General features: G+C 46.3%; 1 protein-coding gene across 2 annotated transcripts in view; it reads right to left on the bottom strand.

The window, feature by feature from the left end:
• The window catches only part of Cit (citron rho-interacting serine/threonine kinase), a 173,985-nt gene that overhangs the window by 128,255 nt on the left and 19,936 nt on the right, over positions 1-25,794 (bottom strand). For both annotated transcript variants that reach the window (XM_057763551.1, XM_057763552.1), the window contains exons 4-6: positions 20,869-20,970; positions 7,285-7,427; positions 6,109-6,199 (exon numbers count right to left, since the gene is read on the bottom strand). In XM_057763551.1, coding sequence (XP_057619534.1) covers positions 6,109-6,199; positions 7,285-7,427; positions 20,869-20,970 — 336 coding nt within the window. The remainder of the gene's footprint in view (positions 1-6,108; positions 6,200-7,284; positions 7,428-20,868; positions 20,971-25,794) is intronic.

The following is a 25,794-nucleotide window of genomic DNA, read 5'->3' as shown; positions in this document are numbered from 1 at the left end:
TTCTTTCTCTCATGATTTACAGACACACATACACACGTGTACATACAGTACAGAAATACTGACATCATCTCTGTAAACCCCCACTTCCCCTCCACAGGCCCACAACCCAGAACAGTATGGTGCTGGCACTCCTGACACTGAGAACGCTCAGAAGTCATGGCGCAGGAGAAACCCCAGGCAGCCTGTGCCAGAGGCAACAGTGGAGCACAGAGGCCAACACTGAGTCTAGACAGGCACAAGGTGACCTATCCTTGAATCCAGGCCTTGATGGCATCAGTGTGGGTCTTGCCGACCGGACGCCAACTTCCCTTGCAGGCACAGGAAGCACACAGTTGTTAGATGAACATCATTTGCTGCAGTCAGGGCCTATTTTATGGTCACATGGTATGTTCTAGAATATTCTGCCCTCTTTGTTTCCCATCACTTGTTCACATCCAATGAGCTAAACCTGACTGAGCTTAGGTTATTAGGATAACCAAATCAAAGGGTATAAAATGTCAACACCTTATTTCTCACCTAGTGATCAAAGAGAGTCAGATAATAACCCTGTAACTATTCTCAACTAGTATAAATGTATAAACATTTTTACAGATGGTCCTTATCTGTGGCCGTGCTGGAAAGCCACGAAAGCAAAACTGCCTCTAGTGTGCTCTCGATGGACGCGACTTCAACCCCCGTGCTTATTAGCGATTCACAAAGGTTTTTAATGATTACCAGGTTTCGATTAGTCGCTGGCCTCCAAGCAGCAGGTCTTACGTGTGATCATAAGCTTCCTCCCACGTTTGCACTCTGCTCTGACCGAAACTCAGCACTCAATCTGGGTGAGATAATCAAAGTGACCTAGGCATCCCGGGGGCCCACAAAGGGCGCCGCCTGACAGAGACTCCTCAGCTTTAGTGCAGCCCTTACTCTACTGACAGAGAAATTAAAACTAGGGCAGCAAGAGACCAAAGAACAGGGGTGGGAACGTCTGCTGTATTTTAGAAAGAAAAGGAAAGAAAGAAAAGGGGAAGAAGGGAAAGGGAGAGAAGCAGAGTAACTGAAAAATTCAGATTCTTTTAAAAATAAAATGGCTGGGCAGTGGTGGTGCATGCCTTTAATCCCAGCATCTGGGAGGCAGAGGCAGGTGGATCTCTGAATTTGAGGCCAGCCTGGTCTACAAAGCGAGTGCCAGGATAGCCTGGGGTATACTCAAAAACAAAAACAAAGATAGAGATGATAAAGATAGATAGATAGATAGATAGATAGATAGATAGATAGATAGATAGACAGATGATAGGTAGATAGAATGATAGGTAGGTAGATAGACAGACAGACAGACAGACAGACAGACAGACAAGCTATATAGGGAGCTTGAGAGACGGCTTCATGGTTTAAGAACATGCCATGATCCTGCAGAAGATCCGAGTTTGATTTCTAGCACCCCACATCAGGAGGCTCACAACCACCTGTAACGGAGCTCTGGGGGAATAAAGCGCCCTCTCCCTGACTCTGCAGGAACTGCACTAACATATGCCATCACCACACACATAAACAGTATTTTTAAATAAATATTTAAAGTCAAATATGGAAGTGAAACTATTCTCGTCCTCTTCTCAAACCACCACCATAAAAGGCTGAAATGTGAAACTATTTAAACAACTTTCCCTCCTAGTAAGTACACACACACACACACACACAAACACAAGTGCACATGCACACACACACTTGCAGAAGTAGGTGTTTGTTTTCGTTTAAGTTCTGGCTTTAGGGAAATCTACATTAGCAGAGTGTAGGCCTGACATAGGGGGTGGAGGGATAAGAGAGGGCAGAGACACAGGACGATTCTGTATGTCTATATTTTGTGTGTGTGTGTGTGTGTGTGTGTGTGTGTGTGTCTATAAATACACAAGAGAGAGGACAGGAATTACAGGAATGGAGCAGTCTTTGCTCTGGGTCTCCAGCCCCTAAGAGGTGACTGGGACACAGGCTCCACTCTCCTGACAAACCCTCATAACTAGTTTCCTGAGAGCCAGAAGAGACAGGTCAGCTGTTGGCCCTTCTCTGAGATTCTAATGAAGGAGGTAGGTACAAGTCACACCGAGGGTCCTGAGGTCACTAGGCACATGGTCCTGCTGACAATGGTAAAATACACTAAAGCTACCTTTTGAATAAGAAGCTTGAAATAAAAACAACAGAAATGGGAAAAAAAAAAACTCATCTAGTGGAAATCTCACAAATATTCCAAAATGCAATGGAATGAAAGGTCAGCGGACTTAGGGGAATATGCATAATTCCCCAAATATGGACTGGGGGGCACGTGTGCGCCCACAGTAGAGACCACAGGGCAACTTGGGTATCCTCCTCAATCACTTTCCACCTTAATTTTTTTTTTTGGCTATATTCATGTAGGGGGTGCACCCCCATACACACAAACACACCACAGCACCGAGGGTGTGGAGGTCATATGACAGACAACCTGAAGTGCTCTCCTTTCCCCAAGTGGACCCTAGGGATAGAACTCAGAAGCGGCGGCAAACACCTTTACCTGCCAAGTCATCTTGCCAGCCCTCCGCCTTGATTTTTGAGACGGTTTCTCTCGCTGAACCTGGAGCTCACTGCTTCAACCAGGCTGGCTGACCAACTGACCCCAGAGAGCTATCTGTCCCGGCCTACCCAGCTCTGCAGTTTCTCATGGGATTGAGCTCGAGGTCTCATGCCGACCAGACAGGCACTTTACCAAATGAGCCATCTCCACAGCCCAGACTGTATTTCTACAGTACAGAAAACAAGGAGAACCTATGTCTGTCCAACACACACACATTCTGCTGTCTGCTCACGGTTAATCAAAAAGACGAAATAATATCTAACCCTATACCCACACTTCATCTGGATTGTGCATTGCTGTTCTTCTGCAATAAAAAGACCTTTACGTTTCAAACACCGCTAAAGGGGCTGGAGAGACTCTGGTGGGTAAAGTGTTTGCACTGTAAGCCTGAATTCCAGGTCCAGAATCCACACAGGGTCGAGCACCTGCTACCATGAGATGCAGGGCAGAGTCCCCAGGAATCCACAGGTCGGCCAGCCTCACAGCAACGAAGAGATCCCAGATCAAACAAGGAAGACAAGAGTGGCACTGGAAGTTATCCTAATTTCCACATGTGCACACTCATCCAAGCACATATGCACACACTCTTGTGCATGCACGCACGCGCACACACACACACACAGACACTCACACATATGCATACAGAAATTAAAAACTAAAAACTTGTTAAATTTGTCCTCATCTGTTTTTCACACTCTGGCCCGAAAAGCACGGGGAGGAGAACACAGGCTCTCCAGTGTGTCTGAGCACCCTGACTCCTTGGCCAAATGCACCCAAGCGGCTCCCGCCTGGGGCGAAGGCTGCTACAATTAGAACTCAAGAAGGCGATTTGAAGCACTACAAGATGAAGGCTTGAAATGAAGAAAGCTCTAACGAGAGTGACTCCAGAGTCACGGTCAGGGAGGGGTGTGTGTGTGTGTGTGTGTGTGTGTGTGTGTGTGTGTGTGTGTTGACAAGCACTCACTATGTAGCCCTGGCTAGCCTAGAACTCACTATGTAGACCAGGCTGATCTCTAACTCACAGAGATCCTTCTGCATCTGCTTCCTGGGTACTGGAAGCATAAGCCCAGGGCCTTCTCTCCACTGCTCTGTATCTACAGAGCAGATGTGATAAATCATCATCTACTTTTTCCCATGGGTTTTTCTTACTGCAGACACATATTGACAACTCTAATTATTTCTCTGGTGCTTTTCAATCTACAGTTGCCATTCTCAACTCAGGGTGCTCTTCTCCCTCCACCGTAGGGTACTCTGGGAGTGCCGGAGACACTTGGGGCTGTCATAACTGAGCAGAGGGTGGTAGTTGGATCTCGTGGGTAGAGATCAAAGATCTAGTTAAACATCCAATGGCAATGGTGAGAGGTGACACTGGCAGACTGTATCTGTTTTCTAAGCACATTAGTTTATTAATGTCACTAATACAGTTTGTGAGTTTCTGAACCCCACAAAAGTTTTATGCTATTGAAATTTATCCCTCAATGTCTGAGCTTTCATATCTGTTTCTGGGTTATACATGACTTTGGGTGGGAAGGAAGAAACTCAGTGACTCATCCCATGCAAAGAGAATTCTCTATAGCTGAGCTAGACCCTCAGCACCCATTCATTTTTATTTTGTATTTATTTTCTTTTGAGGGTGGGTGGTTTACAAGACAGGATTTCTCTGTGTTGCTATGGCTGTCCTGAAACTCACTCTGTAGACCAGGCTGGCTTCAGATTCAGAGATCCACCTGCCTCTGCCTCCCAAAGGCTGGGAATAAAGGCGTGCAACACCACCATCTGGCTAATTTTTTTTAAGTATTATATACGGATCTTTTAATAAACATAGAAAATAAAATGCTTCCTGAGATTTTTTTTCCAAAAATTCTTAATGCCCTTTATTTTGGAGTTTAAAATATAAAATGATTTGATTCTATAATTCTTTTAAAATTTTCTATAAATTATATAAATTTATATATATAATTATATATATAATTCTATTTTTTATTTTTCTATGATTTTTATTAATTTCTTTTGTGTGTGTGTGCGCGCGCGCATGTGGAGGTCAGAGGACAATCTTGCGAGTGAGTTGAGTGTTCTTCCTTCTTCCATGTGTGCCCAGGGATCAAGCTCAGTTCATCAGCTGACAGTGTGTGCCTTAACAAACTGAACCATCTCACCAGCCCCTGATTATACAATTCTTAATATGATGATTAAATGAGTAAATTATAAGAATATCGCCTGTGGGGCTGGAGAGATGGCTCCACTGTTAGCATTTGCTGCTCTCCTGGAGAACCCAAGTTTGACCCCTCCCTCCCCCGCACCTATACCAGGCAGCTCAGGACGCCCAGTAACTTCAGCTTCGGGGACTCTGCCTGTCGCCCTCTTCGGGCCTCCTCAGGCATACACACACGTGACACGCATTCACAATGACACAGACACACAAACAAAAATAATAATAAATCCTTTTGTAAAGGAGAGAAAGTAGTGCTGGAGCTGAGTTGGGACTGCACCGAGATCCTGTTCCTCTCACAGCCTAAATGCCAAGTAAGTTGCCTCAAGAAGTTCTCAGGGCTGCAGAGCACACAGGCCAGATTCCAAAGTGCGCAGAACTAACACAGCTCTAAGCCTTTTCCTAATATCAACCTAATAATATCCACTTTTCCCAGAGGAATCTGGGGATGAAAAAGTAATTTTACATATTGTCCTTCATATAAAGGACTTAAGGCTCAGACCTGGGAGGCATTCTGAAGAGCGCTTTCTCCAGGCTCCGACTTTAGCATTTTAAGTAGAATCTGTGTCTTCGACAGAAAGGATGAACGGCCAAGCTCCCCAGGATTTGCCCGAGTCACCGAGTGGTTCAGTGGTGAAATCAGGCTAACCGCTTAAGCCGGACCCTTTCTACAGCCGACCTTGGAATTCACGTGTTAGAGTCAACTGGATTAGAGGATTTTACATCCTCCTTTGTAACTTTATCACCTTCCTTCAGAGTAGGCTCGGTGTGGATCTGCTCCTCTCTTGGCTTCCTAGTCAGCGTGTGGAACACAATTTAATTTTTACTTAAAGTCCAAGACTTGAAAATGTCATTTTGAACATCAGTTCTTGACACTACAGGATGTTTAGTTCAAATCCTCTAGTGACTAATTTCAATTTTTTCTGCATGTGGAGAGCATTTAAGAAAAAGAAGGTCATGTATCATCAACATATTTTAAAGTAAACCAAAGTGATGTAACAGAAAACAGTCTCTGTAAGAGGTAAGGGGAAATAAAATTAACATTTTCCTTTTTTTTTTTTTTTTTTTTAGTGAAAATGTAAGAATACTCATATAGACAGTTGGCAAGGTATGAGCAGGCACCTTGGGCATCGCTGACTGGGAACCATCTCTGCACCCTGACCCCTGACCCCACTCCCTACAAGAGTCAAACATTGACAGATGAGGTCCCAAAATGCTGTCCACCACTGTACCCTAACATCTGCCAGGTTCTCGAGCGCCAGAGTGCTCTTCAGTGCGACCCCCGAGCTAGCTCCTGCCATTTTCTAATCACCTTATTTGAATTCATTTTAGCAGCTGATCCAAAATCCACCAGCTTGATGTGTCCCGTGCGGTCAATGAGGATGTTCTCAGGTTTGATGTCTCTGTAAGAAAGTCAAGGCCTTAATTAGCGCTGTCTTTGTGTCAATCAACAAGCAGTTACCAACCTCAGGCCACAGTTCAGCCAAAAACCTTAGTTTATGCGTTATGCTATGAAGACCTTCCCTATTGGTAGATAGGAATGATTAGTACCCATCTTGAAAAATAAATTTTCTTAAAAGGGAGGGAGAAAAAGCAAACGTGAAGCTTGAGATGGGTTATTTCTACTAGAGGCTCACATTTTTATATTTCAAAAACAAAGACCAAAAAACCTAAAGACCTAACCCGAGGTCATATGGTATCCCAAATTCTGCATCCCCACAATTGTATATCTATGATCTGTATCTGCTATCTCTACTCCATTCTGAGGTGAAGTAAGGATGTGGAGAGACTCCTGAGGACAGAGACTTCTGTGGAACATCTTTGCAACTTACTAATGCTGGCGGTAAAAAGCGTGCAACCTCAGTGTGACACGGCAGAGAGACAGTGGAAGCTGAAGGAGGTGGGACCCAGCGGGTACCATCAGGTCACGTCTCATCAACAAGAACGCAACTCAGCCCCACCTCCCAGTTACCAGATCCCCCATAAAACACCATCAAAGTATGACTCCCTCAATATACTGATCCATTAGTGAAAGAAGAGCCCACGAGACCAGATCACTTCAAGCAACCAAGACACAAGAGCCGTGAAGGTAAAATGAAGGTAAACCATCTGAATTACAGGTGTGCACCACCACCGCCTGGCTTTGGTTAACAGCTTTTGTTAGTTACTCTTTTTTGTTCCCAGGATATGTGCCAGCTCCTCTACCAGTCAGAAAAAAAACCCAAAAGGGGTTTTTGCTATAAACCCAAAAAAAGGAGTTTTTAATGCTACTGACTACATCTGACAGCCAGATCTTACTAGCAAAGCAGGCACATTGCAGGCCTAGCTCTGTTTCGTGGCTGAATGGACGTGCTAAGACGCCAGACATTTTGGAAAGCTTTTAGTCAATCACAGGCCAGGCTGGCTAAATGACGATTTCTTCTGACCCCGTAGGGACTGGTGTGTGACTCAGAAAAGTTCTCAGTATGCTCCTAGGGGTCCCACTTACCGATGCACATATCCCATCTGATGCAGGCTGTGAACAGCCAAAATCAGCTCAGCAAGGTAAAACTGAATCATATTTTCATCTAATTGGTCCTCATATCTATTCAGAAGTGACAATAAATCCCCTCCAGGCTGATATTCCATGACCTGCAGAGAATGGCAAAGTTATTCATTTTTCACACACCCCACATAGGGAACACCTCAACTGAACCCTCGAACAACACCTAACAATGATGTAACCATGAAGACTCTGGAAAGCGAAGGGGATGTGTGGCACGTACCCTAAGACGTAGGGTAAGGTCTTTGGCATACGTGACCCACGAGAATGGAGAGGATGCAAGAACAGCCAGACACCGTGCGTGATGCTTGCAAGGCAAGCTCGAGAAGTTGAATTAAATCCACCTCCTCCCACACCCACCCACGCTGACACCCCAGACATTCCCTAGGATCAGGTACCGCGCATACATGGATATTCCTGGAGGGCAGCAAACGTGCTAACATTCATTTTGCATTCCCCTCAGCACACGGCAGAGTATAGGAGTCCTGAAGCAAATGCAATACAATCTTTCTTCCCCTTTACAGTCAGTGTGGAAGGCAGCTGATGATCTCTATTAAAAATTTAACAATGAATATATACCCCTTGACCTAGCTATTCCGCTCTGAACAATTTACTTTATTGGTACTTACAATTCATAGATAAAAGATAGATAAGTAAATAGGTTCTCTACTGGGTAGTTTATAACAAGGGAAATATACTTGAAAACCATACAAATGCCCATCCATAAGAGGCCAATTAAATTATGATACCTCTAAATTCTGGGCTATGACTTGGATACTAAAAACACATGATTCCAGTTACTCATGTCAGGGGAAAGCTGACATTCTGTGCAGGATAGAGAATATCCCACCTCTTCAATCAGAAAGATGTATATATTTGATGTATATAAAAAATAAATCAGAATATATAGCTAAAATGCTTGATTAGAAAAGAGGTCAGCAAGGGTGGCACAAGCCTTTAATCCTGGCACTCAGGAGGTAGAAGCAAATGGATCTCTGTGTTCAGGGCCAGCCTACAAAGCAAGTTCCAGGACAGCCAGGGCTGTACAGGGACATCCTGTCTCAAAAAAAAATTTTAAAAATGAAAGAAAAATTCCACCCCAGGGAAGTGAAAACCATCAATGCAATTATGCATTCATATGTGTTCACAATATGCACACAAAGCATTTGTGCATGTGTAATTGCAGGTACACGCCTCATGACACAGGAGGATGTCAGAGGACGACAACAGGTGTCAGTCCTCGATGCCAATCTTGTCAGGGTCTCTGCCGTTTGACAGTATAAACCAGGTGAACTGGCCTCTGGCCTCCAGATCCTCCCTGTTCCCGTCTCCCAGGCCCTCCCCTTCAGGAGCTCTGCAGAGGCTCACAGGGCTGCTGAGGCTCACAGGGCTGCTGAGGCTCAGACCACTGCTGAGGTTCACACCACTGCTGAGGCTCACACCACTGCTGAGGCTCACACCACTGCTGAGGCTCACACCACCGCTGAGGCTCACACCACCGCTGAGGCTCACACCGCCGCTGAGGCTCACACCGCCGTTGAGGCTCACACCGCCGTTGAGGCTCACACCGCTGCTGAGGCTCACACCGCTGCTGAGGCTCACACCGATGCTGAGGCTCACACCGCTGCTGAGGTTCACACCGCTGCTGAGGCTCACACCACTGCTGAGGCTCACACCACCGCTGAGGCTCACACCACTGCTGAGGCTCACACCGCTGGTGCTGGAGCTCTGAACTCAGGCCCACACCGTTGCACAGCAAGCACTTTTTACCCACTTTGCTAAGTCCCCAACCCCCCTTCATCTTTTCTTATGATAACCAGATATAAAAATTCCTGAGTCATGGGCTAGAGAGATGGCTCAGAGGTTAAGAGCATTGCCTGCTCTTCCAGAGGTCCTGAGTTCAATTCTCAGCAGCCACATGGTGGCTCACAACCATCTGTAATGAGATCTGGTGCCCTCTTGGCCTGTAGGCATACATGCAGGCAGAACACTGTATACAAAATAAATAAATAAATCTAAAAAAAAAATGACCTGAAGGCCAGTCACCTTGGTCTGATTCACCTGGTGACTTCACTTCTCAACCTTTTCCGGTCTTCCCTGAACACCCCAGATAAGACTAATCCCCTTGCAACACTGCCTGAGGAAAGCACCTGGCTCGGTGCCTGGAGCCAACTTGAGATCCATTCTTCCCTCCCCTCTTTGTGTGGTTCTTTCTGGCTGGTGAGAAGCTAGGACCACTTGACGGCAACTGTTCTCCTGAGGGTTCCCCTGCCCTTTGCTCTATTGCCCATTTTGTTGACCAGTGCCAGCTTGTGTCCAATTCTTTCCAGAAAGGATGTTTTTCAAATGCATTCTGTCAAAAAATACTAAATCCTCAATGATGGTTCATCTTAACTGTCAACTTGACTGCACTTAGGATCACCATGGAAACACACCTGGGGGGCAGGGGGAGGGGGTTGTGAGGGAGTTTCCAGAAAGGTTTAACTGAAGAGGAAAGAGCCATCTTGAATGTGGGCAGCACCACTCCATGGGCTGGGGTCCTGGACTGCAGAAAATGAGAATGTGCACTGAGCACCAGGGTTCATCTCTCCATTCCTGGCTGAAGATAAGAATATGAGGGCCCCCACCCCTCCCCTGCCATGCCTTCCCCACATGATGGACAGTAAAGCTGAAATAAAGTCTTTCTTCCTCCAGTTACTTTTTGCCAAGTATCTAGTCACAGCAATGACAAAAGCAATAGACCTACCACACACTGGATCCTAGTTCTGGGATGTAAATTGTTACCCTCCCCAAATGCTGTTTGCCTTTCCTGTAGTCTTAGGAAACAGCTGTAGGCAGGTGTGATGGCTAGCCATGGGAAGGGGGACCCTCAGCTGAGGGATTTACCCCATCACACCTCCATCACGTCTCACCCATGGCTTGGGGGCATGTCAGTGGGGCGTTTCCTTGATTCGCAGCTACTGTGGGAGGGACCATCCCTAAGCAAGCAGGCCTGGGTTGTGGAAGGAAGGTAGCTAGATGTCAGCCTGAGAGTAGCATTGCTGCTTCAGCTCCCTTCAGTGGTGGACTCTGACCTGGAAGCAATGGATGAGATAAACCTTTTCCTCCCCCAGGTGCTTTTGGTTTGTGGTGTTTCTCACAGCAACTGAGCACTAACTAGAACAAGTCAGATGGAGAACCTCTGGACACGTCCCCAGAGGCCCCAGGCTGGTCCTCCTAAAGACTACAGGAAGTCCACCCAGCATCAGGCTCTGGGGAAGGGACTTGCACATCCTCTCACAGCCCTGAGACCGAGCCGTTCACATGGTTTCTTATGCTTTGCACACAGTGGACAACCGCCCTGGGAGAGCGAGACGCCATCTTATGCTATGCACACAGTGGACAACCACCCTGGGAGAGCGAGATGCCATTCTGTACCACAGTTGCTCAAAGCAAACTGATTCACCAACACATACAACACTTAGACGGGGTAAAACTCGTTCCTCCAAATTCACAGCTGCTGACGATGACGTCAGCTACTCACCTCAGCCTTAGAGGAGCCCATAGCAGCCACCTGGCTTGCTAGAGCTCACCCACTCATCCCAACCTGGTTCTCTACAGGCCTGGGGATGTGGGTGAATGCTAATTGTAAGTCTGTTTTAAATATATATTGCCATTAAAAGGGTCTTAAACAACAAGAGGAAACTCACAGATAATAGCAGGCACACTCATACTTCCAGAACGCAGATGGTTTAAAATAAGAAGAATGCATATTTATAATGACACACCGCTGTTACAGACTTCCTCAGGCTCTGTTATGTGAGAGCCAGAATGGCTTCTAAGTTTAAGGCCGAGAAAGTCAAAACTACAGCAACTGTTGGCAACTTTGGTGAGCTCACTTGTCAACTCTACTTAGTACTTAGCGTCACCTCCTGAAGACTCTATTCGGTAGGGACCAGCAGAGAGTTTCAGAAAATCAGCATTTCTTGCAAAGGGAGCAAGATGCACGTTCCTCACTCCTCTGTGCAAGATGTCCACCCAAACTAGATGCGTTTTTTCTGAGAATCAAACGACCTCCTATGTCTTCAGAAGTCAGGACTGACTGAGAAAACAAGCCACAAAAATTACAACAGCTGCTAGCCTGTACGCTCTTCAACTCAGGCCAAAATAGACACCCTAAATGCCAGCATCTGAATAGGACAGAGCTTTATCAGAGAGTCTAATCAAACCCGGGAACCAGCACACTCCCAGTGAATATACCAACATCTCCAGCTGCACAACACAGACCTGCTCTGGGCACTCAGTCACCATGAGGAGCCCGAGACCTTCTCCACAGTCCGTACCTATACTGTGGAGTACAGGTCTCATGTGGACTACGGGGAGCCCACGGGGGAGGCAGTTTATGGGGGGGTGCAACCTAAGTTTAATCGGTTCACCATGCTGATGAACTTAAAGAGATGATTTAAAAAAAAAAAAAAAAAAAAAAAAACAGGACTTGGGGTCTTTCAGAAACACCTAAGGACTGTGAAAGATGGTGCCAGGCCAAGACACTATCAAAGTCCTCATCAAGACTGGCTGTGACCCAGAGACAAGGACAAGAGAACATTACAAACTAATGAAGAACAAGGTCACCACCTGTGATGTTCTGGAGTCCACAGGCTGCCCCTGCGTCTCTGTCCCGGCATTCTCTGTCCCCATGTTCTCGGTCCCTGTGCTGTTCCAGAGTCCACAGAGTCCACAAGTTGCCCCTGCGTCTCTGTCCCCGACTCTGCTCCTCAGAGAGAGCTGGTGATGCTCTGATCTGCCCATCACTCCCAAAATGCAGCAGCTAGCCCAGGAAGGCTATAAACCCTCTATGGAGGGTTTTCCTAGTCTGTTTGCCCACCGGGGTCACTAGGAGGAACACTTTGTAAAAATGTGACAGACAGATGGCTCAGCAGGTAAAAACACGTGCCACCACGCTTGACAACCTGAGTTTGATTCCTGAGACCACGCGGTAGAGAGAATGGACACCTCCAAGCTGTTCTTTGACCTCCATGTATGTGTCATAGTATGCACACACATACAAAATGTTTTTATAAGATACATTCATCCATCATATTTGAAAGCTTACTATGTGCTAGTGCTCTAAATACCAGGGATGAAAAGGACTAAAAATAAAAAATCCCTGTGTCTTCATAGAGATGGCAATCAAGTGAAATGAAAAATAATTAAATAATTATTATAATGGTAATAAGAAAAATCAGGGTAAGAAATTATTTTCTCCCTTTCATTCCAACCACTCAGGAAGTTTGCTAAAATATAAATTCCAGAGACTAACTTCAGGTATGAGTGCTCAAGCCCCACGGATCTGCGTTGTTCTGAGACAGTGTGCCACTCTTAACCTCAAACCTGCAATCCTCCTGCCTCAGAGTACATGTAAAGGTCAGAGGACAGCACTGTAGTTGGTTCGAAGAGGACCCCAAATTTACATGGTTTCCAGGGATCAAAATCAAGTCATCAGGTTTGCAGGGCGAATGTCCTCTCTCCGGCTGAACCATCTCTCCGGCTGAGCCATTATCTCACCGAGGGCATGCATCTTTAAGGAGAGGTTCTGATGCTGTTCACTCAGCACTGCACTGGGTCCATTACTGAGATGCTGCACAACCAAATCAGTTTCCTAATGCAGCCATACACAAAGTTTCTGCAGCATCGTGTCCTTGGATGGACCTTGGCTTTAATGCAGCCATCACTTCTGCTTACATTTTCTACACTGACTATACAAAGGCCTTCTGAGTATCAAGACAAGATCACAGACAATAAAGGGCTGGAAAACAGCCAGACCACTGGCATTGAAATAACAATCTTCTACCCTTGCATGGACCAGAGACATCTCCTACACAGAGAATAGGCATATCCAAAAGGGGAAATCACCAAAACACAGCAATCAAAAGCAAGGAGATGAGACAGGGAGAAAGAGCCCTCCGGCAAAACAGGCCTAAACAGTGTGGCCCTGGTGGCAGAGACGACAGCATCTGAAGACGAGCCCGCTTGGAGCTACGAAGGACTTGCTCTTTCAAAGCATAGTCTTTCTGGCCAGCAGAGACAGACCCTTCTGCAGCAGCAGCTGCAAACGCTAATTAAGGGCAGATCTTACACATGTTCGGTTGGGAAGGCGCGGATGCTTCACTGTTGGGTTTTGCTTCTATACTCCAAGGACTGCAGTGGCAATTTCCACTCATTGTGCTGAAGTCAAAAGGAAGGACAAATGTGTGTGTGTGTGTACGTGTCTGTGTGCACGTGCGTGCTTATGGGTAGGAGGGTACGACTATTCGTTATTTAGTATTCTTAAAGTCTGAATGTGTCCTCAAAGGTCCACATGTTGGGTTTAGTGAGATAGTGCACTTGGCACCTAGTCTGAGGACCTGAGTTCATTCCCTGGAATTCACACGGTGGAAGGGGAGAACTGACTCCCTGACCTCTCCAAGTATGTCAGGGTACACATGGCACACACATACACAGAGTTCATATGATGGGGCTGGGGAGATGGCATGAAGCACTGGGAGTGGGTAAAGTGCTTGCGGTACACACGAGGACTAGTTTAGATACCCCAAAAGCCATGGAAATACTAGGTAGGTGTGGCAGGGCCTACGTAATTCCAACATTTGCAAGGCAGAGACAAGGAATCCACAGAGCAAGCCGGCAAACTCTGCGTTCAAGTGAACGACCTTGCCTCAGTGAATAAAGTGTGGTTCAATCAAGGAAGATTCCCCACATCACCCTTGGACATCCACATGTATGCACGCACATGTGAACATACAACCACATGCATATATGCCCACACATACACAAACACAAATATGCATAGGGGAAAAATGTTTACACATTGGCTATTTAACTCCAAATTTATATGATGATGCTATCTGGAGGTGGGGCCTTTGGAAGGTAACTAGGATTAGACTGTGTGGAAGTATGACGGTAGCGTTAGTGGCTTTATAAGGAGAGACACGGACTCACATGGAGACTGTCTTAGCATGTGACACTCTCCACCATGCTGTCATGTAAGAAAACTGGCCAGATGCCAACCTGATGCCGATGATACTTTCCTGGAGTTCCCAGCCTCGAGAGCCGTGGGCCAAAACCACCGGGTCCTTGTAGACTTCCCTGTCTCCGGTGCTTTGTTATAGCACTAGCAAATGCACCAAGCATCAGAAGAGAAACTGTGCAAGCCACCTCTCGGAAACGTCACCTTGAAATGTTTACACTCACTGCGCACCACGACAAAATGTAATGGTGGTACGCTCTTCCAGTGCTTCTGAGCTTTGTCATCGGGAGGAGGGTGGGAATCCTCTAAGCAAGGTGACCCCTGACAGGGACCTTTTTTTTTTACTTTTCTGGAAGGGCAAGGTAACATCTAGAAGATGAGAGAAGGTCTTTATCTCTGAGAGTCTGGATTCTAGCCTGATTCAGCCATGTATTTTAAAAGAAAAAAAAAATCACCTAGCATTTGGGAGGCAGAGGCAGGCCAATCTCTGAATCTGAGGACAACTTGGTCTACAGAGCAAGGTCCAGGACAGCCAAGGCTACCCAGAGGAAAAAAAAAAAAACCTTTTAGAGCACTGATCACACTGGGCAAGAAACAGTACATCTGACCAAGTAACTGGAGACGTGAGTTAGAGCAGGTAACAAGACAAAAGGGAGGGTCAGTTCAAAGGAAACACACAGAACTGTGGAGTCCCCAAGGCTCCAAAGCCCACAGCAAAGAGGGGAGGGGCCGACTCCTGGGCCTCCAAGAACGAGACGTCCCATGCGTACATCATGTTACCGGGCAGGTAGAGAAAGAGGCAGACGGAAACCAGGGCCTATAGCTGTAAGGAGACAGTTCCCAGGGCAATGCTGCTGACCAGGAGCAGCGCACAGTCATGTGGGAAATACAAACTGTGGTGTGCGCCCCAGTCGGACCTCCTGAATCCGAGACTCCAGCAGTGGAGACAAACCGGGGCCATGCTCAGTTTGTGGCTCCTAAAAAGGACAAAACTCTGGGTGCGCTCTCTTGAAATAGGCCTCAAGACCTGGACATAGAACAACTATTTCAAACGCAAAGAACCCAGACAGCTATAACACATGCAGGCACTTGAATCTGAGCCAAAAGGAGGAATTACTATCTTATTCCCCAATGAGAAAACCCAAGCTGAAAAGGACAAGGACTTGCAGAGACCCAACAAGGAACAGCATTAAAGTGAGACTGGGTCGTCTAAGCACTATGTGTTCTGATGGGCAGCAGCCTCCTAAACCCTGGCTTCCAGAGCAACAACATGCAAACACACGCCTGAAACTCAGATAATCCTAGCCAAGAGATTAAAACAGCACATGTCTCGCTGTCAAAGCTATCGTAAACTGCCGTCGTACTAGCTTAAACAATGTGCTGCCTTCATTAACTCCCTCCTGACTCAAGGTGGAAACAGATGCTGAAGTCCCCAAAGGCCCTGGGGCCAGTGGCGCAAACAGCTCATTTCCAAATAGTTCCTACATAGAAAGGAAATGCTGGCCACAAAATTGCACAGGTGTGGATTGAAAACTGAGAGAATATGAAAAGCTAACCTCAAAACGCACAAAAAAACCAGAATTCCATCAGGAGTCGTTCTGGATACAGGCATACAGCACTATGAAAGTGAATGCAGAACGTGGAGCTGGGAGCCTGAGGACTGCTGACTGCTCCCCAGACCCACCCTTCCATTCTTCCATAGTGCAATGGTCAGACATTTCTGCCTAACTGAGGGGACTGAGAAGCACCTGGGAGAATGTCCAACAATGTCTGGGTGTATCTGAGGGTGTTTCCAGGGAGAACTAAAGAAGCAGAGCTAAAGAGGAGTGATGGTACCCTACAGTGCAGGGAAGTCCTGATGGAAGGAATGAGGGAGGCAGGCCAGAGGCACAGGTGTTCTCTCCCTCTCTCGTTGCTTCCTGGCAGCCATAATAAGCTGCCCTTCTCAACCATACCCTCCCTGCCATGATGGACTGAGAACCTAAAACTGTGGGCTGAAATAAATTCTTTCTCTTTAAATAGTTTCCCACATTAATCTGGTTACAGAAAGGAAAAATCGTCAGTAAGGATTTTAGCAGGTAGACAGTATGTGTCCATGTTGTCCCTCCTGAGCAGCGGGGATATTCAGTCTAAATTCTGGCTAAGAGAGCACGAGAGAAAATAATTTCACACATAATTCTGTGTGGAAGAAACTTTCCTTCTCTAAATTTCTCTCTTCTCTTACCATCCAGATGGAACAAAGATATCAACAGCAATCCCATGAAAGACAGCCTCCTAAGAGGCGGAAGAGCCACAATATAGAAGGAACCTGGGCTCTAAACTAATACATACAACCAAGCAAGTCCCACCAGCACGAACTGTTGGGCTCCCTTGATTACCACAACTAATATCTCTCAATATGCAACTGGGGGGAAAATCATTTGGGATGAATAGAGAGAAGAAAATGTAAACAAAACAGAAAAGAGGTTCATAGCTTTGAGTTCAATCTGAGAGCCAGGACAGCCTGAAGAAGCCCCTCAGCATGAAAGGATCACAAAAAAATCCAGACACTATACAGCAAATGGTGAATTGTGAAACAATTTTGCAGGGATCAGTGTCACTTTAAATAAGAATGTTTTAAGCATCAAAATTCAAGACATCTCAAATTCAACTTCCTCTCACAGTACTCCAAATCTGGGGGGAGGGGGGACTCACGTAGGCTTATCTTGAATTGCATACTTTATTCTAAACTCCAACTGCTAACATAAAATGATTTGGGTAAATCTGTACATAAATCTGAATTCTGTGGAATCAATCATTCATCCAGTGAATATACCTTAGGCATTTACTTAGTAAACATCTATCAGGAGCATCAAAACATAATTGTACTCATTAGGAAGGAGACTAGTGCAAGAGACTCACCTGACTCATGGGTGGGTATGGGGGCACAGGGTGCATAACAGATGGTCCCCCATCCCAGGGGCAGAAGGCCCAGAAGGAGATTCGGGAAGGAACATCTGATCCCAGCCCAGAGAGAGAAATAGAGGATGGTCAGAATATAGAAAAAGAAGGAGCAGGGAGATGAGAAGCAAGGTGAAGAAGAAAGAATAGGGTTAGAGGTTAGAGGGTTAGGGTTGGGAGTTAGGGTTAGTCCTGTGATGAAGGTAAAATGAAGGAGACACTTGGAGGGACGGGCTTAAGGCCTGGTAAACAATCATGTGGCTAGCCTGAATCTACCCAGAGGGCATCAGAAGGAGAGATGGGTTCTGACAACAGGATGACATTGTTGTAGCACAATGTGGAAGACCTAGGGGAAGACACGATGAATGCCAGGGAGGTTACCACAGAAAAGCGCAAGTGAAAACCAAGGTGGGGACAGAGAGAAGAGATAGCCAAGCCAAGGACAAGAGGCAGAATCTTGCTTTGTTTTTTACTAATTAAACTACACCTGCAATTATTCTGCCATAGGATTACAAGTTAGTGTTCAACTTCAGAAGGAGCAAGCCATAAAATGTTGTTCCCTAAACTTCTAGAAGTGTTCAGTTGACACAGTGGGATTATTTTAGTGAGGAAGCCCTTTATGTTACTGTAGAATGCATTTCTGGATTTAGAAACTTTCTGACTTTGGAAAGATAAAGTAACTCATACGCTTTATATCATATAACTTCAGTAGTCTGGGACACAACCTCAGATGTAGGTAAGGGTTAGGAACATGGCTCAGTTGGTGTATCGTTAAACCTTGGTATTCTGGGATACAATCTTAGATGCTGATAAGGGTTAAAGATACGTCTCAGTTGGTGAGAAACACTTGCCTTGCAAGTATAAAGGCCTGAGCTTGATCCCCAGAACCCACAAAAGGATGCCGGATGCTGGGCACAGCAGCATATGCCTGCAATCCCACAGCTAGGGAGGCAGACAGGGTTTGATGTTCAGCTAGCCTAATCTAATTAGTGAGCTCCCGGTCAATGAGAGATTCTATCCTAAAGGAGGTGGATAAAACCTAAGGTTGTTCACTGACCTCCACAGGCATGCGCACAGAATGCACATGTGTACATGCGCACGCACATACACAGAGCTCGTTTTAAGGAGGGGATAGGAAGATGGCTATCAGGAAAGAGCTTGCTGAGCAAACATGAAGACCTGAATTCAGATTCCCAGAACTCATGGGGAAAGCCATGTACTGTAGCACACAGCTTAACTTTAGCACCAGGGAGAAGAAAGAATCCTTAAAGCCCAGATCCAGCGAGAGACCCTGTCTTAAAACTAGAGTAGAACTAGGTGGTACACAGCCCTCGGGAGGCAGGAGCAAATGGATCTCTACAAATTTAAGGCCAGCCTGGTCTACACAGAGAGCTCCAGGCCAGTCATGACCATATAGTGAGATGCTATTTGAAAAATACATGAAGTGGGAAGTGACTGAGGTGGACACGCAACTCTGGCCTCTGGCATACGTGTACACACCCATATGAACACGTACATACACCACAGCCACACAAGAAAGCTCAGCGGAGCCCTCTCTACAGAGAAGGCTAGGGCAACAGGACCCTTGTGTTGTATGCCAACCTGGGTGTGTAACCAGACCTTATGCCAAGCCAGCAAAACCAAGAGAGTCGGGCAGAGCCAGGGAGGAACTTCAATCATATGAAACCAAGCAAATAGACTGATTCTTCCACATCAGAAACAAACACAGTGACATCACCAAAAGAGAAAAAAATGCCCTGTGGGAATTCAAGACAAAAAAACAGCTCCCTGCTCCCTTCCACAGGCCTCCTTATCCCCATCCAAGGTGACATGAGAGTCCCTGCATCAGAAGCTGTTCCAGGAACAAAGGTTGTTTCTAGAATACACGTTCTACATTTAAGAACTTAATCCTCTAAGAACCTAAATCGGGCCCCAAAACGGACACCAGAGAAAACTATACTACAATCCAAATGCTGAACTGGAGGTCAGGATTGTAGCTCAGTGGAAAAGCGTGTGCTTGGCGTGCTCAAGGCCCGGTTCAATCCCCAAAACCAAAAAGAATGAAGGCTAGCACTACGTAGTAGCATTAAAGATGTCTGTGTGGCACTGACTCGCCTGGAACTCACAGAGAGCCACCTGCCTCTGTCCCCTGAGTGTTGGCATTACTAGAGAAAAGACAAAACAAAACAAAAAACCTTTCATTTGTATATACATCTATGCATTCAATTTTTCCACAGTAAAACACAGTTGAGGTCATAAAGGACACATATTTCCATTAGCATTTGCTCCCTACAGAGAGATAAGAAAGCAAGACCATGGTTCTACTTAATACTTCTTCCGTGTACACATTTTTAAACTTTTTAAATTACATTTCTTTATCTGTGTATGTGTGTGCTTATGTGTATGTACCTGAGTGGACACAAGCACCACGTGTGTGTGTGTGAGTGTGTGTGTGTGTGTGAGAGAGAGTGTGTGTGTGTATGTGAGAGAGTGTGTGTATGTGTGAGTGTGAGTGTGTGTGTGAGTGTGTGTGTGAGTGTGTGTGTGTAGCAGAGGGCACAGCTTGCAAGAGTTACTTCTCTCTCTCCATCTTGTAGGCGCCCCAGGAACCAAACTCAGGTCTTCAGCCTTGGCAGCAAGCAACCCAACCTGCGAGCCATCCCACTGGCCCAGTGTATGCATTTTTAGGACGGGGTTGGGGATTACTGGTGTACATTTTAATTTATACTTAACAACTGTGCTTAACCATGGGGTACAGTATATTTCAATAAATACATACAATGTGCAATGAGCAAATCAAAACAATCAACAAATTCCAACACCTTCCATCTGCTTTGTCTTGGGACCATTCAACCTCTTTTCTGCTTGTTATTATGAAGGGCGTAATAGTTATTAGAGACAGCTGCCCTCCACCCGTACAGGACACCAAAGCTTACACCTTACACCTAGCTACTCCCAGCAGTCTACCTGGTCTACCTGTTAGCCAGCCCTCCTCTGCTTCTCCTCGCCCCAGTTACCTGGCAACCACTAGCCTATTCTCTGCTTCTTTGAGATAAACTCAGCCGGCTTCCACACATACACGAGAAGGGAACAGGCTGCCTTTTCTTATTATTAACCATGCATTATTACCTTAGCTTTTAAAAATTAAAGTGAGAAATGAGCATGGTGGCACAGGCCTTTAATCTCAGCACTGGGGAGGCAGGAGTGACTGATTCCCTGCGAATTTCAGGCCAGCCTGGTCTGTGCAGCAAATTCCAGGCCAGTCACATCTACATAATGAGATATTGTCTCAAAAACTAAATTAATTGACTTAATTTAATTAAAGCAAGATTCCATTAAAGGCAGTTAGAGACCATTCTCAATTAAATAACTTTTCACTGCTGCCCTTCGTAGCCGCGGTATAGCAGGCTGTTTCTAAGTGGGTCAGCTCTTAATCTTTGGAACAAGGAACGGGAGACGTCCAGTCAGAAAATCGACTGAATGAGTGAGCGGTGTCACAGACCACGTCGGCAAGAAGCGCTTTCAACCCACAGCATCTGAGTATCGGGGCCTCGGCTCGTCCCACGGGGACAGATGTGAAGACTCACCAGGTAAAGGTTATTTTTGTCCTGAAAGGCATACTGTAATTGGGGGATCCAAGGGCTCGTGCTCTGAGATAATATGTTCCGCTCTTCCTCGAAAAATGAAACCTGGAGGGAAAAGAAACTCTTTAGATAATTGTAACAGAACTAAATGTGCAGGGGGATGGCCTCTGTCCTGCCTTACAGTCTAAATTGATGTTTCCAGGTTTAAAAACAACACAGCACGACACTCAGCAAACCTGGGAACCCGTGAGGTTCGGCTTTGCCAGGCCCACGTTATCCATCCAGCCATGCCTGTGGCATCAATTCACTTCTTCCGAGCTTAGACATCTTTCTCTTCCTCCCCACCTTCGCTTCCTGGATGGTTCTACCAGGTGCCGTCAAGCCAAGCCAGGTTGGAGGGTCAGAGAGCCACCAGGACCAGGCACAAGCAGAGTGAGGACAGTGGCAAACAGGTGTAACCGCAGGCCAGTGTGGACTACTGGAGGATCGTGCAGGGGGAGGAAGGTATCTGCACATGGGGGTGGATGGCATAGAGCAGGTAAGGAGACAAGGCTATAGCCAAAAAGATGGAAGGGACTGTGTCAGTGTAAGAAAACAGTGAGAGGCTGGAGAGACGGCTCGGCGGCTAAGACAACTTGCTGCTCTTGCAGACGACCTGGGTTCGACTCCCAGGGAATCCAACACCCTCTTCTAGACTCTGAAGACATACCCATGGTGCACACATATACAAACATGCGAGCAGAACAAAAATAAATACACAAAAAATAAATAAACCTAAAAAAAATTTTTAAAGAAGAAAATGGTAAAGGCAGAACGTCAGAGAAAAGAATTACTATGGTTTGGATAAGTGCCCCACCCCACAAAGGCCCATGGTTAAAGGCTTGTTCCTCAGTCCATGGCATTATAAGAATGTCTTTCAGTCACTGGGGGATGGGGCTCACCCCTGAAAGGGATCATGGAGCCCAACGCTCATCTTTCACTATTCTGAAGTTTCCCATGGACTCTCACCAGTTCTGACTGCTCTCGCCCCAGGCCCAAAGCAGTGAGGCTGGATGCGGTGGTGCAACCTTTAACCCCAGCACGCGGAAGGCAAAGGTAGGTAGAGCTAGACAGGCTTCAGGCCAGCTGGGATTACACAATAGAAAACTGTCTTTTTTTTTTTTTAGACAATGTAGTCACACAGCCCTACACTGAAACTTTTAAATTATGAGCCAAAATAAATATTGTCTCTTTATGTGCTGATTATCTCACATACGTGTGACAGGAACAGGAAGCTGACTCACCAGGCACAAGCACAGGGAAGAGAAAGACTAGGGAGAGACATAAAGGTGGACTGGAGTCAGAGGTAACTGCGTGAACATGATTTTCCATATTAACACATGTGGGAGTAAACACTGTACATCTATGCATGTGTCTGCATGTTTATGTGTTCTTGAGTGTTCGTGTGGGAACATACTGTACACATAAACATGTATTCCTTGCCCAATTCATGAAAGAGATCTAAGAGCAATGACAGCCCAATAGAAGCTCAAAACCCAGAGTTAGCGTCTTGGCCTCTAGCTAGGCGGTGGTGGCTCATGTCTAACCCCAGTACTCAGGAGGCAGAAGCAGGCAGATCTGAGTTCGAGACCAGCCTGCTCCACAGAGCGAGTTCCTAGACAGCCAAACGACCCAAAAAAACCCTGTCTCAAAAATAATAATAGTAATAAATATCTTGGCCTCTAATTTTTTTTATTTTTATTTATATATGTGTATGTGTGTTATGTGTGCTTGTGGCATGTGTGTGCAGGTGCCTGCAGGAGGCTCCCATGGAGCTGGAGCTTACAGGTGTTTGTGAGCTGCCCAATTGGAGTACAGAGAACCAAAGCCAGGTCTCTGCAAGAGCAATGTGTTTTCTGCTGCTGAGCCATCTCTCAGCGCCAAGGCCCAGCCTCCAAGGATCGTTCCTGCTGAACAGGGATCCCTGGAGACACGCCAATGCAGGGAAAGTAACTGCGGAGCAAACTTGAACATCTCTCACTAGAGAACCAGAAATGAACTCAAGAATGGCAGGGACCTGCCAAAAGGAGACAAAAGTCAATCTGAAGAGCCGCCTTGAAGATACTCTGGGTATGGTAGATTACACTCATTGGCTAAGACAAGGAAAGGCCAATAGTTCACAAAGTACAAACCCACCAATACACTGAGGGTTGCATAAGGAATGGAACAGTTCTGTCCTTTGAGAGAGTTCTGCCTCTGTAAAATGTGTGAGCACCAAGAGGAAACTCCGCAACGAAGAGCGGCAGGCACCACCTTCATCCCGCGAGCTGTGTGAGCGTGTCCAGAAAGTGGCCAGTTGGAACTGAGCCATCTGCTGCAGGGAACAGGAAAAGAGCCCCTTCTTCATGAAATATACACCCCAAATCTACAACCTGGATGTTAAACACAAGCAAAGCAGCTAAATCTGAGTTTTATGGACTAACTGACCAGCTGTCATTGGAAACATCGAGGTCATAAAGACTCGGGGGGGGGGGGGGGATGAAGGAACCAACTCAGATCAAAGAAACAGAAGGGCTAAGTGCCCAGGTCCCATCCTAACGATGCCCTTGGGATGACTGGTAAAACATGAATGGGGCCAGAGGAATGCACTGGCTAATTTTCTGGTTGCGTGGTGGATCGTGGGAAAAACATTCCTGTCATAGGACATATATACAAATACACAGATGTAATTTTGAGTCATTTGGTGAGCAGGGAGATGGGGCGGTATGATTTTCTGATAAATAATTTTATGCAGAAACCAAGAAAGGCCAAAACACCAGTTACTCAATCAAACACTAACCCAGGTTTTGTGGTGTTGCTACAGAAGTGTTATGAAGCTATAGCTGATTGACATCTGAACTCAGTAGCTTAGGAGACTACCCTCAGGAGTCTCGGTGGGCTTCATCCAATCAGCTCAAAGACCTCAAGAGCAAAATTGAAGGGCTGGGGGTGTAACTCAGTGGTTGAGCACTTGCCTGCCTAGCATGCTCCAGACCCCAAGGTCAGTCCTCCAAACTGTCAAAACAAAATAAGTGGGAATTTTAAAAAAAAGAACAGGAGACTGAAGAGATGGCACAGCAGTTAAGAGCACTGGCTGTTCTTCCAGAGGTCAATTCCCAGCACCCACATGGCGGCTTACTCCTATCTATAACTGCAGTCCCATGGGATCCAGGACCCTCTTCTGGTGTGCAAATGTACATGCAGACAAAATACCTTTAACAAAAATATAAACAAACAAATCTTTTTAGAAAATTAAAAATTGTCAGGTTGTGGTGGTGCACACCCTTAATCCCAGCACTCAGGAGGCAGAGGCAAGCGCATCTCTGTAAGTTCAAGGCCAGCCTGGTCTACAGAGCTGGTGCCAGGACAGGCTCCAAAGCTACACAGGGAAACCCTGTCTTGGAAAACCAAAAAGAGAGAAAAAAATTAAAAATTAAAAAAAAAAAAAGAACAAAATTGCAGTTTCCCTAAATGGGGGGAAGGCAGGTGCTTCAAGACTATTGTAGGCTGGAGAGACAGTCCAGTGGTTAGCATGCTAGCTACCCAAGCATAAGAGCCTGAGTTGGAATCTTAGCACACATATCAGATAAACAAGTAGATAGTAAAAAGCTGGACACAGTCAGGCAGTGGTGGTGCACACCTTTAATCTCAGCACTCAGGAAGCAGAGGGAGGTGGATCTCTGTGAGTTCGAGGCCAGCCTGGTCTACAGAGCGAGTGCCAGGATAGGCTCCAAAGCTACAGAGAAACGCTGTCTTGAAAAAAAAACAAAATAAATAAATAAAGAAAAAAGAAAAAGCTGGGCACAGCCAGGTTCTCCTACAATCCTGATACTGTAGGAGAGAGATGGGAGGCTCACTGGAGCTTACTGACTGACGGCCTAGCTCCAGGTTCAGTGAGAGACCCTGTCTGGAGGGGATACAGGGGGAAATGACAGCCAAGGACACCCAAGTCCTCCTCTGCCACCACACCCATTTATGCAGTGCTCCCCTGAACCCGGACTTCACGCATGCTAATAAGCAAGCATTCTACCCACGAACTACATTCCTCACCCTGAAATGTCTTTAAAGAGCTTGTCCATGTTCCTAAGATCACCCCGGAAACCTCAGCGCTAAATCTAAGCCACTTAAAAAATAGCAGCCCAACCCAGTGCTTTACAGTGCTGGAGGGCTAAAGCTGTTGCTGACACAGAGAAAGGGGACAGGGAAAGCTGGATCTCAGCCCCCAGCCCCACGTGCTCACCGCTCTGCCTAAGCCCCGAAGACTCCATTAAAGCAACTGCTCTCTGAGGAGCATTTCTGGCTGACACAGCTCGGTGCAGGCTCGCTGGCCTCTCCCAGGTGATTGGCTCTGTTGGAGATATACCACTTCTTCACATCCTCCCTGCATACATAGGGTTTTTAAAAACCCAGACCCATACCTCTTTACCATGGCCACTTCGGGTCCTTGGCCCGGATAAAGTGCATCTCTTTGAATCTCTACTGTCTGTCTGCATGTGACGTGTTGCATTTGCTTCATCTTCCATGCACTGTTTCCCATCCAACACACAAGCATCGCAAGGTTGGCTAACATCATGTGCCTCTGCCCGAGGCTCTAGAAACACGCCAAGCACGAAGGCTGCCCAGCGAGTGAGCAGGGATGACGGATAGCACCTCCCTGGGTGGGAGAGCTGAGAGAGCACCTCCCACTCCCCTCTTGCTAATCACAGGCAATGTCTTGTCATTCTCCCTCCCTGCAATGTTGCTCACAGTTTATTCTGAAACACAGAGGCCACATCATGCCTGGACTCTGACAGGCGGCTTCCCACCCTCTGCTGCAGCTTCTGTCTCAAGAGACAAAAAAACAACAACAAAAGAGGGATCTTCAGTTTCTGTTCTGATGATTTGGGTCTGAAATGTCCCCCAAAAGCTGGT

This window comes from Chionomys nivalis, chromosome 3 (genome assembly GCF_950005125.1).
Source record: "Chionomys nivalis chromosome 3, mChiNiv1.1, whole genome shotgun sequence".
NCBI classification, from domain to species: Eukaryota; Metazoa; Chordata; class Mammalia; order Rodentia; family Cricetidae; genus Chionomys; species Chionomys nivalis.
Note: the sequence above shows the minus strand (reverse complement) of the source record. Positions and strands in the feature narration are given on the sequence as shown.